General features: G+C 48.3%; 3 protein-coding genes and 2 pseudogenes across 8 annotated transcripts in view; 2 read left to right on the plus strand and 3 right to left on the minus strand.

The window, feature by feature from the left end:
• LOC114595223 (uncharacterized) overlaps positions 1-17472 on the plus strand; it is a 646585-nt gene that overhangs the window by 292794 nt on the left and 336319 nt on the right. The window lies entirely within an intron of this gene.
• Positions 1-17472, minus strand: part of LOC144327580 (uncharacterized) — a 290636-nt gene that overhangs the window by 16186 nt on the left and 256978 nt on the right. The window contains exons 1-5 of one of the 6 annotated variants that reach the window (XM_077927832.1): positions 16823-16966; positions 15177-15669; positions 14899-14980; positions 13517-13599; positions 8860-8986 (exon numbers count right to left, since the gene is read on the minus strand). The exons of 1 other annotated variant lie outside the window; for it this stretch is intronic. In XM_077927832.1, the coding sequence (XP_077783958.1) occupies positions 8860-8986; positions 13517-13599; positions 14899-14980; positions 15177-15578 (694 nt within the window). In that variant the 5' untranslated portion in view covers positions 15579-15669; positions 16823-16966. Of the gene's footprint in view, positions 1-698; positions 798-8859; positions 8987-13516; positions 13600-14898; positions 14981-15176; positions 15670-16822; positions 16967-17472 lie in introns of those variants that run through there. 4 more of the 6 variants (XM_077927831.1, XM_077927829.1, XM_077927834.1 and 1 more) reach the window with 4 other exon arrangements.
• Positions 1838-2682, minus strand: LOC114589665 (olfactory receptor 52E4-like; annotated as a pseudogene).
• LOC144327411 (uncharacterized) lies at positions 5986-7557 on the minus strand (annotated as a pseudogene).
• Positions 9903-17472, plus strand: part of LOC144327588 (uncharacterized) — an 81083-nt gene continuing 73513 nt past the window's right edge. Inside the window, exon 1 of the mRNA XM_077927928.1 lies at positions 9903-10015. The gene's annotated coding sequence lies outside the window, so the exon portion shown is untranslated. The remainder of the gene's footprint in view (positions 10016-17472) is intronic.

The raw sequence follows: 17472 nt of genomic DNA on the forward strand, positions 1-17472 counted from the left end.
TTTTTCTTTGCTCTGAGGGCCAACCGGCTGAGGGCCAAGGGAGTTGTGCCAAAGACATCTCCTTTGAAATTTAGGTGGGTAATTTAGTATTAGTATTCTAATAGATAGCTTAACACAGACAGACATTGATGCCAAGGTCCCTGGAGGCTCAGTGAGTAGCAGCGCCCATTTCCGGCTGCTTTGCCAGCAACAATCCCTTTGGGAGAGAGAGGATGTGGTCCTGGGATGCCCTGCTCTGGGTGCGAGGGGATTGCTGCAGTGGCCTCCGTGGGGAGCTGCCCTGGGAGACACTGGGAAACTGGTCCCCAATGCAGCAGCCAGACTCTGGGCTGGGATCCCTCTCTTTATTCCTGGCCTCTCTTTCCCACCTTTTTTTTTTTTGGAGGGGGGGCTAGTCCACCTCCTCGTCCAGCTTTGGAAAACCATTTGCAGATGTTTCCTCTGTTGTGCAGTGAGGCTGAGCGATGTCACACAGAGTTAAAGTCCCAGGGACTCCTTTGTTTGAAGAAGGGAGATCTTTTCTGAAAGGGGGGGGGGCAAATGAGTTTGGGATCCTCTGATCTCCAGGAAGGAGAGTGTGGCAGACCTGGCCCCTCCCGGATCAGGCCCCCCAGGCATCCTCCCCGGCTGCAGCCCTGGGACCCCCCCCCCCCCCGTCTCCCCACTGCACCCTCTGGGGGGAGAGAGAGGAGACTCACCAGATCCCGGGAGGGGGAAGCGAGGCAGCCCTTGCAGGAGAGACACAAAGCAACACCCCCCTTCCTTGCAGGAAAGGACTGGGGAGGGAGGGGCCTTGGCTCTGGAGGACCTGGCCCCCCCTTGCTTCCTGTCCTCTCTAGGAAGGCAGCTCACTTCCCTTTAACCCTTGCAATGCAGAGTCCACCCAGCTCAGCCCTTTCTCGCTTGGCAGAACCTCAGATTTCTATTATTTTTTATGGATTTAGGGGGGCAGCTGCCCCCCCGCTACGCCAATGCCCAGATATCCTTTTGGGGGTGAGGCTCTTGGCTGGACTCTGAGCATCTCCCTCCCTTGGCCAGAAACCAGAGGAAGAGCTTGCAGGGAAAAGGGCTTTGCAGGAGGCAAGGAAGCTCCTCCTAGAATTCAGGAGTGGAGAGATAGGAGGGGATCCCAGGGTCATCTAGTCCAACCCCAGCAAGGCAGGAATCTCAGCTAAAGCATCCATGGCAGATGGCCGTCCGATCTCTGCTCGGAAACCTCCAAGGAAGGAGAGTCCACCACCTCCCAAGGGAGACCTTTCCCTGCCCAACTGCCCTTAGATGTCCCTCAAGGCAGCGGGTCCTGAGTTCTAGCCCTGATGAAACCATTGCACTGGCTGCCAAGGAGGAACCCAGCGAAGTTCAAAATAAATAAATCCTATTCTCATCATAAATGAGTAATACTTGCCTGTGCATGCTTTTTATACTAATATACAAAAGTATGCCATTCCCTTGTCCAGAAATGCTTAATTGCTAATTCAATGGACTGAAAATGGATGGTTGTTGTTATTATTATATTTAGGGAAGCTTTTAATGTTTGATGGACTATTGTATTTTAATCTTTCGTTGGAAGCCACCAAGAGTGGCTGGGGAAACCCATCCAGATTGGCGGGGTATAAATTATTATTATAATTAATTAATTAAATTGACCAGGTGAGTGTTCTTTCGAAAGAGGCAGGTGGAATCTCCACGACTGCTAATAGCATAACATTGAAAGGCTAGTGAAATATGGGGAGCCCTAGAGCATCTGCTTGGCATGCAGAATGTCCCATTGTCAGCCCCTGGCATCTCCTGCAAGGGCTGGACGAAATCCCTGCCTGAAACTCTGGGGAGATGCCAGTCAGTGTAGGCCAGGGGTCCTCATCCAGCACGACAGACTCTGGGGGATGTTGCGTCCGAAGCGGTGGGTGAGGAGGGAGAAGAAGGCAGGAGTGTAGAAGACAAAAATGACTGCAACATGAGAGCCACTAGTGCCCAAGGCTTTGAGCTGGAGGGGAGCCGGAAAACAGACCGCAAGATCAGCACACAGGACAAAAGAATGAAGACCACATCAAGCATGAGGATGGTAATAGTGAACAAGCCATAAATCATATTGATCCGGATGTCAGCACAGGCCAGCTTGGCGATGCCCATGTGCTCACAGTAGGTGTGGGCAAGGATGACGTGATCGCTGCAAAAGGGCAGGCAGAGAGTCAACAGGGCAATGGGCAGCACAAATAAGAATGTCCTCAGCACAACGGCAGCACACATCCAGGCTACCCTTGCCTTGGTCAAGATGGTGGTGTATCTCAGAGGGTCACAGATGGCCACATACCTGTCAAAGGCCATGGCTAGCAGCATGATAGACTCCATCCCCGTGAAGCTGTGGATGAAGAACATCTGAGCCAGGAAGGCCCCATGGCTGATCTCCCCAAGGCCAAACCAGAAGATGGCCAGCGTCTTGGGCAGGGTGAAGGTGGAGAGGCCCAGGTCGATGGCCGGAAGGACGGAGAGGAAGTAGAACATGGTCTGGTGGAGGCTGGCTTCTGTTTTGATGATGAAGAGGATGGTGCAGTTGCCCACGAGAGCAACCAGGTAGCCAAGGCAGAAGGGGATGGAGATCCAGGAGTGAAGCGCCTCCAGCCCCGGGACCCCCAGCAGGATGCAGTTGGGGGAATAAAAGTGGGTGGCATTCGAAAAAGGCATTCTCCTCCTGGACCCAGCCAGAGAACAGGTCACTGCGACCCTGCCAAGAAGAAGAAAACAGGCCAGCATTTTCCTCCATGGCTCCTCATGGACACATGGACCTTTGCCTAGCAATCCTGTTTCATGTTAAGAAAACAATTGTGTGTTTGTGTGGAGGGGATGAGCCTGCTAGCTGGATTTGGCCAGAGTGTAGGTCCCTGTGTCTGACCAAAGAAAATGAAAAAAGCAGCCTGCACACTGCTGTATGAGGACCTTTCCTGTCTGCTCCTCCTCTCCCACCCATCAATTCATTGGGCCAATTTAGTCTGACAAAACTGGTGGGGGTGGCAGCTCTCCACTTTCCTCATCCTGTACATGGTTCTATATTCTTCTGTCGTGTGTCCCCCCCCCCCCGCCACATTTCCCACTAATGTCTCCTTCATCAAAACCAGCCTTTCTCAGCCTTTCTCTGCGGGGAACCTGATTCCTCCACCACCAAATACCCTAATCTTCTCATTCACCTCTTGCAGCTCTACAGTGACCAGAGCTGGACATACCAATTGCAACAAAGGTTCCTTGGAAGGAGAGGTAACTTGCTCTCCTCCTCCTTCCAAATATGGTCCCGGCAACTGCCCCTCCCTCCCCATCTCAGCCTCTAAATCTCAGGGTCAAGCCCCATGTTGGGCGAAAAAGTCCCTCAGTGTGGGGAATTGGACTAGAAGCACCTTGTGGTCCCTTCCAACTTGTCCATTCTATGATTCTATTACTCCCCTCCTTTCCACTCACCTTGAGAGGACCTTTTGTTCTGCCAGCTCACCTACAGATCAACACAGCAAGGTGTGCTCTGCTGAGCCACAGTGTCAAAGGTCTACTGGCAGCTGCATCGTGGATGGAGGAGCATCCCTCAGATCTGACTCCACTTGGCTGACCAGAAAGCAGCATTTATAGTGTTTCTCTGGAGGTGCTAGGGTGGACATCTCAGGGGGTTGTTTCACAGTAGAAAGAGCTTTGTTCCATCCCAATTCCCATCGCATCCAAACTGCACAGACCTTGAGCATCTCTTCCAAGGTTACAGAGTCAGGGGGACTGTGGAGAGCGGACCCCAATCCCACCTCCAGGCTTAGGATTCTTTATCATTCTACATAAAACAGTGTGATACCTGTATGCATTGATGAATATAAATGGTCAGATTTTTATTTTTTTTAAGAATGGGGAACTGAGGTAGGGCAACTGTTAGGTCCAGTGCTATTTTTCTGCTATTTTTCTAGAAAAAGAAGTTTCAGAATACCTCCCTCGTTTTCTTAGGATGGCAATGGCACCCACCCAAGAGGGGCCAGAACTGAGTTCCAGCAAGTTCTGGCTGGAAAAAGACCCAGGTTAGGCCCATTAATAAGTGAGGCCAGCGTAACATACACAGGAATGGGAACTGACCACAAGACTAGTAAAAACCAGTTAAAGGGGAAATTAATGGCTGATTGTTAAAGAGAAAAACAACTCCAGGTAAGGTACAAGGAGGGTTCTGACACAGATACTAAAATCAAATGGGTTGGGTAAGTGTTTTTCATGAACTATGGCTTGATGAGAGATGGTGAAGTGCAGACGAGGCAGAAAGTGGTTGGGTAAAGGATGAACAGCTAAGATTATGCATACTTTGCCTATGCTGTATAGTCTGTGTCCTAATAGAAATGTAATGCATTACTGAATGAAGTCCTACTGATTGGGGATTTGGTATGAGGCTCCGTTCTTGAAATGACAAGGAGAATCCCCCCCCAACCCCATACCTCGAAACTGAATACAGTGGTACCTCTGGTTACGAACTTAATTCGTTCCGGAGGTCCGTTCTTAAGCCTCTTATCCTGAGGCGCGCTTTCGCTAATGGAACCTCCCACTGCGCACACACCTTCTGTGCACAATTTCCATTCACATCCTGGGGCAAAGTTCACAACCAGAAGCAGCTACTTCAGGGTTAGCGGAGTTCGTAACCAGAAGCGTTTGTAACCAGAAGCGTTCATAACCAGAGGTACCACTGTACAGGCCTCCTGGCAGCTCTGTCTTGCCCTCAGGACCCTGCCCAGGCCACATCCCTCATTGGCCCCATTCTGCACTCTCCCAAAGTGATTTTACCCAGCTGCCATCTGTCTTGGAACTATGACAACTGTTCTTGGTTGCCTGACCACACCCATTTTGCCACACCCACCTCTGGGATGTGGCTCCCAGAAAGCTTTTGATAAGAAAACATGGCCCTGAGGCTGAAAAAGGGTCACCACCACTGAATAAATCCCTGCTTTTTCAGGACTGGAAACCCAGAATAACATGACATCAAAAGTTCCAGATTTTATTAGGCCAGGGATATGATCAAATCAGTGATTAAATTTAGGAAAGAAACTTGACCATCATTTGTTAAAGCAGTCTATTACAGTATTACATACAGAACAATATAAATATGTCATTTCTGTGTGCAACCTGAGAAACATGGATTGTAAAGGGTTTTATTTCTAAACTACGCAGAACAGAAAAGACATCCTCTCTCTATGAAAGCAGAGAGCAACTGAACAAAGGAACAAAGGAAACAGGAAATCACTAACATCACATCCCGTCTCCCTTTCCCGTGAGACTGCAAGGTCTCTGGAATCTAAACAGAGTCCTGGGACTCCACACAGCTGCAGTGAGAAACAGAAACTAACATCCTCCCCCTTTCTGTGAACACCACTGGGCAGCGTGTCAGTACATTATCAGTACAAACCCAATTTCTGTACATAGGTACAGTGTTGATCCTTCGGAACAACCTTGGACAATAAATCATCAGGAATTTCATTACCTGGCATGTAGGACACCGTTATGAGTCCTTTCTCAACACATTCTCTAGTATGTTGCAGCTTCAATTGCAAGTGCTTCGTGCTTTGCTTACAACCTTCAGAAGTCAGCAAAGCCAAACATGCTTTGCTGTCCTGATAAATCTGGATTGGACATTTGATAGGAATTCTCATGTCTTTACACAACTGTAACAACCATTCACAATCCACAAGTGAATAAAACAATGCACTCAGTTCAGCTTCACAAGAACTTAAACGTACTGTTGTTTGCTTCATGCACGACCAATCAAATAGACCCTGGTTGTACATATAGCAAACTCCAGATGTGCTTTTCCTGTCTGTAGTGTCACTTCCAAAACTCGCATCAGCAAATATCTCAAGACCACCAGACTTCTGATTGTTAAATGTCAGCCTGTAATGCATAGTGCCTTTCAAATAGTGTGCTATGTGTTTCAGAGCTTTCCAATCCTTAACAGTAGGATTGTTGACTTGTCTGCTTAGCAAGTTACAGCTAACTGCAATGTCTGGTCTTGAACATCTGGCAATGAAATTTAGTTTGCCTAGCACACTTCTGTACAGCTCTTTCCACATTCCACACACTGATAGGGTTTCTCCCCTGTATGAATTCTTTGATGGGAAGTGAGATCAGAGCTCTGACTGAAGCTCTTTCCACATTCCACACACTGATAGGGTTTCTGCCCTGTATGAATTCTTTGATGGGAAGTGAGATTGTGGCTGTGACGGAAGCTCCTTCCACATTCCACACACTGATAGGGTTTCTCCCCTGTATGAATTCTTTGATGGGAAGTGAGGGAGGAGCTTTCAGTGAAGCTCTTTCCACATTCCACACACTGATAGGGTTTCTCCCCAGTATGAATTCTTTGATGGGAAGTGAGAGAGGACCTCTTCCTGAAGCTCTTTCCACATTCCACACACTGATAGGGTTTCTCCCCTGTATGAATTCTTTGATGCAAAGTGAGATTGGAGCTCGTACTGAAGCTCTTTCCACATTCCACACACTGATAGGGTTTCTCCCCTGTATGAATTCTCTGATGGGAAGTGAGATTGGAGCTATCAGTGAAGCTCTTTCCACATTCCACACACTGATAGGGTTTCTCCCCTGTATGAATTCTTTGATGGGAAGTGAGAGAGGAGCTTTCAGTGAAGCTCTTTCCACATTCCACACACTGATAAGGTTTCTCCCCTGTATGAATTCTTTGATGCGAAGTGAGATAGGAACTCTTACTGAAGCTCTTTCCACATTCCACACACTGGTAGGGTTTCTCCCCAGTATGAATTCTTTGATGGGAAGTGAGTTTAGAGCTATGAACGAAGCTCTTTCCACATTCCACACACTGATAGGGTTTCTCCCCAGTATGAATTCTTTGATGTGAAGTGAGAGTGGAGCTTTCAGTGAAGCTCTTTCCACATTCCACACACTGATAGGGTTTCTCCCCAGTATGAATTCTTTGATGGGAAGTGAGAGAGGAGCTCTTCCTGAAGCTTTTTCCACATTCCACACACTGATAGGGTTTCTCCCCTGTATGAATTCTTTGATGGGAAGTGAGAGAGGAGCTTGTACTGAAGCTATTTCCACATTCCACACACTGATAGGGTTTCTACCCAGTATGAATTCTTTGATGGGAAGTGAGAGAGGAGCTCTGACTGAAGCTCTTTCCACATTCCACACACTGATAGGGTTTCTCCCCTGTATGAATTCTTTGATGCGAAGTGAGTTTGGAGCTATAAGTGAAGCTCTTTCCACATTCCACACACTGATAGGGTTTCTCCCCAGTATGAATTCTTTGATGGGAAGTGAGTTTGGAGCTCTGACTGAAGCTCTTTCCACATTCCGCAAACTGATATGGTTTCTCCCCTGTATGAATTCTCTGATGGGAAGTGAGATCGGTGCTCCTACTGAAGCTCTTTCCACATTCCACGCACTGATAGGGTTTCTCCCCTGTATGAATTCTCTGATGCCTAGTGAGAGAGGAGCCCTGAATGAAGCTCTTTCCACATTCCATGCACTGATAGGGTTTCTCCCCTGTATGAATTCTCTGATGCTTAGTGAGATCCGAGCTCGAACTGACACCTGGCTTGAGAGCAGTACATGTGAAAAGGATCTAGGAGTCTTGGTTGACCACAAACTTGACATGAGCCAACAGTGTGACGCGGCAGCTAAAAAAGCCAATGCAATTCTGGGCTGCATCAATAGGAGTATAGCATCTAGATCAAGGGAAGTAATAATACCACTGTATTCTGCTCTGGTCAGACCACACCTGGAGTACTGTGTCCAGTTCTGGGCACCACAATTCAAGAAGGACACTGACAAACTGGAACGTGTCCAGAGGAGGGCAACCAAAATGGTCCAAGGCCTGGAAACGATGCCTTATGAGGAACGGCTAAGGGAGCTGGGCATGTTTAGCCTGGAGAAGAGGAGGTTAAGGGGTGATATGATAGCCATGTTCAAATATATAAAAGGATGTCACATAGAGAAGGGAGAAAGGTTGTTTTCTGCTGCTCCAGAGAAGCGGACACAGAGCAATGGATCCAAACTACAAGAAAGAAGATTCCACCTAAACATTAGGAAGAATAGAGTTGGAAGAGACCACAAGGGCCATCGAGTCCAACCCCCTGCCAAGCAGGAAACACCATCAGAGCACTCCTGACATATGGTTGTCAAGCCTCTGCTTAAAGACCTCCAAAGGAGGAGACTCCACCACACTCCTTGGCAGCAAATTCCACTGTCGAACAGCTCTTACTGTCAGGAAGTTCTTCCTAATGTTTTTGATCAACCCAAGACTGACAGGAGCAAAAACAAAAACAGAAAACCTGAAGCTCCACATTTCCTGGACTTGTAGCAGAGCGGCACAGTGAGTGCTGCTTGTGTGTGTGAGCTTGCAGAACTCAGAGTCCAATACACTGCTGTTCCTCTAAACTAGAAAGCTTTATTGTATGTTCAGCAAGATAAACCATCGGAAGATGCAGACGTTGCGTCTTCCTTGTCTCAGCAGAAAACGAAAGTCAGAAAGAACGAAGAAACAGCTTTCCCGGATGTTGAGAAAGCTCCTCCCCAGATGCAGGACACTCTGAGCTGTTAACCCTGTAAGCTCTAAAGCTCACAACTTATCTTTCCTAACAATTCTGAAGCTGACATTGAAGATGGCCTGGGCAGTTCAGACCAGCCTGATCGTGGTAGAAAAAGGAATAATTTGAGGAAGATTGTTCAAAGAAAAAACTGTAAGTTACTGTTTATTGTGGGGGTGTTAGGTTCCCAGGTGTTATAGGGGGCACTGTTGAGCTCTGTGAAAATATATGAGGTTGGTTCCATAGAGGTATGTTTTGAATTTCCAGGCTGATATGATGATCCCACAGGGAGCCTTACCAAGAGAGGCCATGATCCCACGAGTCTCCTCCATGACGTCCTTATGCAGAGCTCTCTGGTCAGGATCCAGGAACGCCCACTCCTCGTCCGTGAAACGAATGGTGACATCTTCAAAGCAGACTGGACCCTAAAAGAAAAAGGGAAATGTCCTCCTCTGAGACAGCAGAAATATGATCTGCTACACAATGCTCTGTTGTTTCCTTCCTGCAAATAATAATAATAATAATAATAATAATAATAATAATAATAATAATAATTATTATTTATTATTTATACCCCGCCCATCTGGCTGGGTTGCGGTGTTGTTTCAATAGGATTGCTAGCTGCACATTTTATTTATGGATGCTTATTTTATTCTGCCTTTTAATTATGGGTATCCGTCTTTGTGCAAATAGGTGGTACTCCACCTTGTGGTTTTCAAGTCACTCTGCCTACGCAAGCATTCCAGTTTCCCCGATGGAAGGATCCACTTTCTCCTCTCCTCATGAGTTGTTCTGGGAAGGTTCCCTCCCAATGCCCTAGGGCCAAATTCAAGGGGTTCATGGGGCTTGAATAACTCAGAAAAGCTATGAGCTATGTGGTGCAGAGCCACCCAAGACGGACAGGTCATAGTGGAGAGTTTTGACCAAACGTGATCCACCTGGAGCAGGAACCGGCAAGCCACTCCAGTATCCCTGCCAAGAAAACTCCATGGACAAAGACAACAGGCATATAAAAGTTATGACGCTGGAAGATGAGCCCCTCAGGTCGGAAGGCGTCCAACATGCTACTGAGGAAGAGCGGAGGACAAGTACAAGTAGATTCAGAGCTGATGAAGCGGCTGGGCCAAAGCCGAAAGGACGCTCAGTTGCGGATATGCCTGGAAGCGAAAGGAAAGTCCAATGCTGTAAAGAAAAATATTGCATAGGAACCTGGAATGTAAGAACCATGAACCTTGGTAAGTTGGATGTGGTCAAAAATGAGATGGCAAGAATAAATATTGACATCCTGGGCATCAGTGAACTAAAATGGATGGGAATGGGCGAATTCAGTTCGGATGAAGAAGAAGAAGAAGAAGAGTTTGGATTTGATATCCCGCCTTTCACTCCCCTTCAGGAGTCTCAAAGCGGCTAACAATCTCCTTTCCCTTCCTCCCCCACAACAAACACTCTGTGAGGTGAGTGGGGCTGAGAGACTTCACAGAAGTGTGACTGGCCCAAGGTCACCCAGCAGCTGCATGTGGAGGAGCGGAGACGCGAACCCGGTTACCCAGATTACGTGACTACCGCTCTTAACCACTACACCACACTGGATGACCATCACATCTGCTACTGTGGGCAAGAATCCTGTAAAAGAAATGGAGTGGCCCTTAGAGTCAACAAAAGAGTGGCGAAAGCTGTACTAGGATGCAATCTCAAAAATGATAGAATGATCTCGATACGAATCCAAGGCAGACCTTTTAACATCACAGTAATCCAAGTTTATGCACCAACTACTGGTGCTGAAGAAACTGAAATTGACCAGTTCTATGAAGACTTACAACATCATATAGAAGGGATACCAAAGAAGGATGTTCTTCTCATTATAGAGGATTGGAATGCTAAAGTAGGGAGTCAAGAGATAAAAGGAACAACTGGCAAGTTTGGCCTTGGAGTTCAAAACGAAGCAGGGCAAAGGCTAATAGAGTTCTGCCAAGAGAACAAGCTGGTCATCACAAACACTCTTTTCCAACAACACAAGAGACGACTCTACACATGGACATCACTAGATGGGCAGCATCGAAATCAGATTGATTATATTCTCTGCAGCCAAAGATGGAGAAGCTCTATACAGTCAGCAAAAACAAGACCTGGAGCTGACTGTGGCTCAGATCATCAGCTTCTTATAGCAAAATTCAAGCTTAAACTGAAGGAAGTAGGAAAAACCACTGGGCCGGTAAGATACAATCTAAATCAAATCCCAAATCCCTTATGAATACATAGTGGAAGTGAGGAACAGGTTTAAGGATTTAGATTTGGTGGATAGAGTGCCTGAAGAACTATGGATGGAGGCTCGTAACATTATACAAGAGGCAGCAACTAAAACCATCCCAATGAAAAGGAAATGCAAGAAAGCAAAGTGGCTGTCCAACGAGGCAGGGAGAGAAGGCAAGCAAAATGCGAGGGAGGTAGTGAAAGATACAGGAAACTGAATGCAGATTTCCAAAGAATAGCAAGGAGAAACAAGAAGGCCTTCTTAAACGAGCAATGCAAAGAAATAGAGGAAAACAATAGAATGGGAAAAACCAGAGATCTGTTCAAGAAAATTGGAGATATGAAAGGAACATTTTGTACAACGATTTCCATAATAAAAGACAAAAGTGGAAAGGACCTATCAGAAGCAGAAGACATCAAGAAGAGGTGGCAAGAATACACAGAGGAACTATACCAGAAAGAAATGGATGTCTCGTATACCCCAGGTAGTGTGGTTGCTGACCTTGAGCCAGACATCCTGGAGAGTGAAGTCAAATGGGCCTTAGAAAGCACTGCTAATAACAAGGCCAGTGGAAGTGATGATATTCCAGCTGAACTATTTAAGTTTTTAAAAGATGTTGCTGTTAAGGTGCTACGCTCCATATGCCAGCAAATTTGGAAAACTCAGCAGTGGCCAGAGGATTGGAGAAGATCAGCCTACATCCCAATCCCAAAGAAGGGCAGTGCCAAAGAATGCTCCAACTACTGCAGAATTGCACTCATTTCACACGCTAGCAAGGTTATGCTTAAAATTCTACAAGGCAGGCTCAAGCAGTATGTGGACCGAGAACTCCCAGAAGTGCAAGCTGGATTTAGAAGAGGCAGAGGAACCAGAGACCAAATTGCAAACATGCACTGGATTATGGAGAAAGCTAGAGAGTTCCAGAAAGACATCTACTTCTGCTTCATTGACTATGCAAAAGCCTTTGACTGCGTCGACCACAGCAAACTATGGCAAGTTCTTAAAGAAATGGGAGTGCCTGATCACCTCATCTACAGTTAGAACTTGATATGGAACAACTGATTGGTTCAAAATTGGGAAAGGAGTACAACAAGGCTGTATATTGTCCCCCTGCTTATTTAACTTATATGCAGAATTCATCATGCGAAAGGCTGGGCTGGATGAATCCCAAGCCGGAATTAAGATCGCCGGAAGAAATATCAACAACCTCAGATATACAGATGACACAACCTTGATGGCAGAAAGTGAGGAGGAATTAAAGAACCTTTTAATGAGGGTGAAAGAGGAGAGCACAAAATATGGTCTGAAGGTCAACATCAGAAAAGCGAATATCATGGCCACTGGTCCCATCACCTCCTGGCAAATAGAAGGGGAAGAAATGGAAGCAGTAAGAGCTTTTACTTTCTTGGGTTCCATGATCACTGCAGATGGTGACAGCAGTCACAAAATTAAAAGACGCCTGCTCCCTGGGAGAAAGGTGATGGCATACCTAGACAGCATCTTAAAAAGCAGAGACATCACCTTACCAACAAAGGTCCGTAGAGTTAAAGCCACGGTCTTCCCAGTAGTGATGTATGGAAGTGAGAGCCGGAACATAAAGAAGGCTGATCGCCAAAGAATTGATGCTTTTGAGTTATGGTGCTGGAGGAGACTCTTGAGAGTCCCATGGACTGCAAGAAGATCAAACGTATCCATTCTTAAAGAAATTAGCCCTGAGTGCTCACCGGAAGGACAGACTGTGAAGTTGAGGCTCCAATACTTTGGCCACCTCATGAGAAGAGAAGACTCCCTGGAAAAGACCCTGTTGTTGGGAAAGATGGAGGGTACAAGGAGAAGGGAACGACAGAGAATGAGATGGCTGGACAGTGTTCTCGAAGCTACAAACATGAGTCTGACCAAACTGTGGGAGGCAGTGGAAGACAGGAGTGCCTGGCGTGCTCTGGTCCATGGGGTCACGAAGAGTCGGACACGACTAAACAACTAAACAACAACAACAATTTTGGATGGCCATCTGTCTTGGATGATCTATCAACGCAGGGGGTTGGACTTGATGACCCTTGGGGTCCCTTTCAACTCTAGGATTCCATGAAAACTGCAACTACAGATGAATCCTACTGGCAAAATTCAGAAGGCTGGTGTCAGAGTTCTATGGGTAGGAAATCCCACAGTACACAGCTGGAGTTCACACTTTCTTACCAAAAACACGGTATTCACAGACTTGGCTGAGTTTCGGGCCTCATGAGAACAGCAGCTCATTCCCAGAGGGTCTGTCAGTTTGCATGATCTAGCAGAGATTCCTGCAACGCAGGGGGTTTCCTGGCTCTGAGAGACAAGCAGGGAGGGTGGCTTCTGGCAGAAGCAGAGGGAGCCACCGATGGCTCCTCCTTCTCCTGACTCACCTCTGCCTCTCGACTTTCCTCTCCCACTCGCCTCCTTCCTCTTCTGCCTCTGATTCTGCACTGCATTCTGCCACAGTGTCTCCCAGCTCACTAAGCCCTGCTACCCCTTCAGCTTCTGACACCTCCTCTTCCCAGGTTTCTCCCTCTGACCTCTCATCCTTCCTCCACCTCCACTCCTTGGGCTCTGAGCCATCTTCCCTTCCTGGTTCCCCAGCTGCTTCCTCCCACCATTCCTCTGTGCCCAACCAGTCCATGACATTGCTCCATCCCTCGGCCTCTGTCCCCACAAGGCAGCTTCCCCTGACCTGATCTGGTTCCACAGCCGCTGCTTCCCTTCTGCCCCCATGAAAAGGCGGATCAGGAGGTCTTGCCGGCATCCTTCTGCCACCTGCAAGAGAAAAAATGTAAACAGGACGCCAGGAGTGCCTGCTTCTTTCACAGGGGAAACAGGGCATCTCTAACTACAGATGGGCCTTTCAGAAAGCCTTACTTGCTGAGAGCATTTGGAGGTTTGTGCCCATTTCATATGTTAGATGTGCAAAAACCCATCTCCCCTCCTCTGGACCCTTGCTCCCAACTGTCTCCCCACAAAACAAGATGAAAAGAATATCAGTGTTTGTAAAAAAAAAAAAAAAGGTTCTGTTGGCATAAAAGAGTCCCCAAGAAGAGTATCCTTGCAGAGTACTGGTGTAGCTTCTCTGTGAGTCGCCTACTGTGGTCCTCTAGGAGTTCAGACTGTTCCAGTAGCCGATGCTGAGTGCTTTCCTGATCCTCAGATCCTAGCAGCCCCAGCGTCACTGCAGACAGTTACAGCTTGCCACCAACTGCTCCAACGCACAGCCACTGGCTCCATACACCACCAGGACTTACCAGCTCCCTGCTCAGATGCTGTCAGTCGTTTTGCACTCTGCACAAGCTCAGAAACACTGGGCCCATAACCTGTCAGTGTTTGTAAAAAAAATAAAATGTTCTGACCTCCCTTTGTTGCCTCAGCCTGGTCCTCGGACCCTTGTTGGCATAAAAGAGTCAACAAGAAGAGTATCCTTGCAGAGTGCTTTCTGCTTTTATTCTTAAAAGCCTTTCTGCAAAAGCGACTGGCCAACTGTACACACTGTTGGTTTCTGCTTCCTCACTAAGCAGTGAATGCATGTCACAAGAAATTGTTTTGCATTCCACACTCCAAGTTACTGTTGGATTCCCACGGGAATGGGAGACTGGATGTGACGTACACTGGTTTCCTGTTTTTCACTCTTCTCTCGGTTTCTTTGTTAGAGAGACAGGTTGCTTCTCTGCTCTCACAGAGGCAAGATGCATGTTTGTATTCTCTCAGCATAGAGTGGAAATAAAGTTGAGAATGTGGCACATACTGCTTATCCTTCTGCTGTGTGGACTACTCTGCTTGGGCTCAAGATAAGACGAGCCTGTATCAGCTTCAGATGGGCCAAAGCTGGTCAAAATCTCACACACACAGCAACACTACCAGCTTTCACCAACCAACCAACCCAAACCAAACTAACATTTCTCACTCTATATATACAACCCGGTGCAGGCAGCTGACTCATGCTGACCCAGCTTTTTAAGCATTAAAGAAACAGAGGCCAATTTTTAGCCGTGACAAAGAACCCTCAGATGAGTTGGAAAACCAACAGAATGAGACCAAACAGAGAAACACCACCTTTCCCCTTACCCAGTGGCCTCTCTCTGGTGTCCAACGGAGGCCTCTTTGCCTCACAGGAATCCAGGTCCATTTCTGTAAAGAGATCCTTTCCCTGAAAAAGAAACAAGGATTCAAAACAGAGAATGGGGAGAAATATTAGTAAAAGAATGACAAAGACTTAAAGGGTGTTAGATCTCATTCCATGGATGTCTTCCCAGAAAAAGGATGGGCCATCAGCAGAGCATTATGGGATGTTCTCCATCCTGTTTGGAGCTCCTTTGGAGTATCCAGAGGAAAGTCTCTCTCACCTGCTCTCTCTCCTCTGCCTGACTCAGGAGGAAACCTTCGGCCAGGGCCACCGCCTGGGAACTGGTCTCCGCTCCGCATTCCCTCACCCAGCTCTCCATCTCTGGTGGAAGGACAGCCAGGAACTGCTCCAAGATCACCAGGTCCAGCATCTCAGCTTTGGTGTGCCTTTCTGGCTTCAGCCACTGGTGGCAAAGGTGGTAGAGTCGGCTGCAAACCTCTCGGGGTCCTTTGGCCTCCTGGAAGCAGAATTGCCTCACCTGCTGGCTCTGCACTTCTGAGCAGAGGGTGCCCTCCTCACCCAGGATCTTCTGCCCAGCGTTTTCCCAGAATCCCCCACTGCTTCCAGTTTGGATGGCATGGCCTCTTCCTGCTCCAGGGCCAGCTGAGTCTCGCTCATCCATCTGTGCTCTCAGGAAGCCTGTGAGAGATGGGAAGGAACCCTTTGGTCTTCTGCCAAGTTCTGTCCGTCTTAATGAAAACCTCTAGGAAATCCTACAAAGCAAATACATTGTTCTGTTAAAAAAGTTGTCTAATATCAGGAGAAGAAAAAGGTTCCCTGAGCAAGCATGGATTGCTGGGAACCAGGGCTGGACTACACCGCATTCGAGTCCATGAGCTATCTTTTGGGGAGTAAAGAGGAGGAACAGGAGACGAAATAAGTCTCTAGCCTTCTAGCAATGCAAAATGTGGAGGCAACGGAAGGGATTTCTGGGAGATGAATCAGTCTGGTTTCTGCTGCCTTCCAGTCAATGCATGAAGTCAGAAGTGACTGACAAAGGAGTCATTTGTATCTTGTGAAAAATGGATGCTTGGCTCTAGTGGGGGTCCTCACCTGGGGGTCCTCAGGAGTTGCTCCCCCCCACCCCCACTCCCCTGCTTCCGTCTCCTTTTCTTGCACTTGGACTCTCTGCCCCTCTCCAGACAGACTCCTGGGGTGGGGTCCCTTTTTCTTTGCTCTGAGGGCCAGGAATGTATCTGGCCAACCCCTGAGGGCCAAGTGGATGAGGCCAAAGACACCACCCTTGAAATTTAGGCGGGTAATTTAGTATTAGTATTCTGTTAGATAGCTTAACACACGTACAGCAATTGATGCCAAGGTCCCTGGAGGCTCGGTGAGTAGCAGCGCCCATTTCCGGCTGCTTTGCCAGCAACAATCCCTTTGGGAGAGAGAGGTCCTGGGATGCCCTGCTCTGGGTGCGAGGGGATTGCTGCAGTGGCCTCCGTGGGGAGCTGCCCTGGGAGACACTGGGAAACTGGTCCCCAATGCAGCAGCCAGACTCTGGGCTGGGATCCCTCTCTTTATTCCTGGCCTCTCTCTCCCACCTTTTTTTTCTGGGGGGGGGCTAGTCCACCTCCTCCTCCAGCTTTGGAAAACCATTTGCAGATGTTTCCTCTCTTGTGCAATGAGGCTGAGCGATGCCACACAGAGTTAAAGTCCCAGGGACTCCTTTGTCTGAAGAAGGGAGATCTTTTCTGAAAGGGGGGGGGCGGAGGGTCAAATGAGTTTGGGATCCTCTGATCTGCAGGAAGGAGAGCGTGGCAGACCTGGCCCCTCCCTGGCAGGACCCTCTCCTCCCTGACTTGGGGTCCCCCCCCCCCCCGTGCAGGAGCAGATCAGCCCCGCCTGCAGCCCTGGGACCCCCACCAGATCCCAGAGAGAGAGGAGACTCACCAGATCCCAGAGAGAGAGGAGACTCACCAGATCCCAGAGAGAGAGGAGACTCACCAGATCCCAGAGAGAGAGGAGGCTCACCAGATCCCAGAGAGAGACACCCAAGCAGGGAAGGACTGGGGAGGGAGGGGCCTGCCCCCCCTTGCTTCCTGTCCTCTCTAGGAAGGCAGCTCGGTTCCCTTTAACCCTTGCCAAGCCGAGTCCCCCAGCTCACCCCTCTCTCGCTTGGCAGAACCTCAGATTATTATTATTTTTTATGCATTTAGGGGGGCAGCTGCTCCCCCCCCCCCCGGCTACGCCAATGCCCAGATATCCTTTGGGGGTGAGGCTCTTGGCTGGACTCTGAGCATCCCCCTCCCTTGGCCAGAAACCAGAGGAAGAGCTTGCAGGGAAAAGGGCTTTGCAGGAGGCAAGGAAGCTCCTCCTAGAATTCAGGAGTGGAGAGATAGGAGGGGATCCCAGGGTCATCTAGTCCAGTGTTTCCCAAACGGTTTTGGGCAACGGAACACCTGTTTACCGGGAAAAAATCTCGCGGCACACCACCATTAAAGCCCCGCCCCGTGACGTCAGCGCGCAGCGTCACGCCGGGAGGGACGCACAAAAGTGAAAGTTTTTTCCCTTCC

Source organism: Podarcis muralis, chromosome 4 (genome assembly GCF_964188315.1).
Source record: "Podarcis muralis chromosome 4, rPodMur119.hap1.1, whole genome shotgun sequence".
NCBI lineage: Eukaryota > Metazoa > Chordata > Lepidosauria > Squamata > Lacertidae > Podarcis > Podarcis muralis.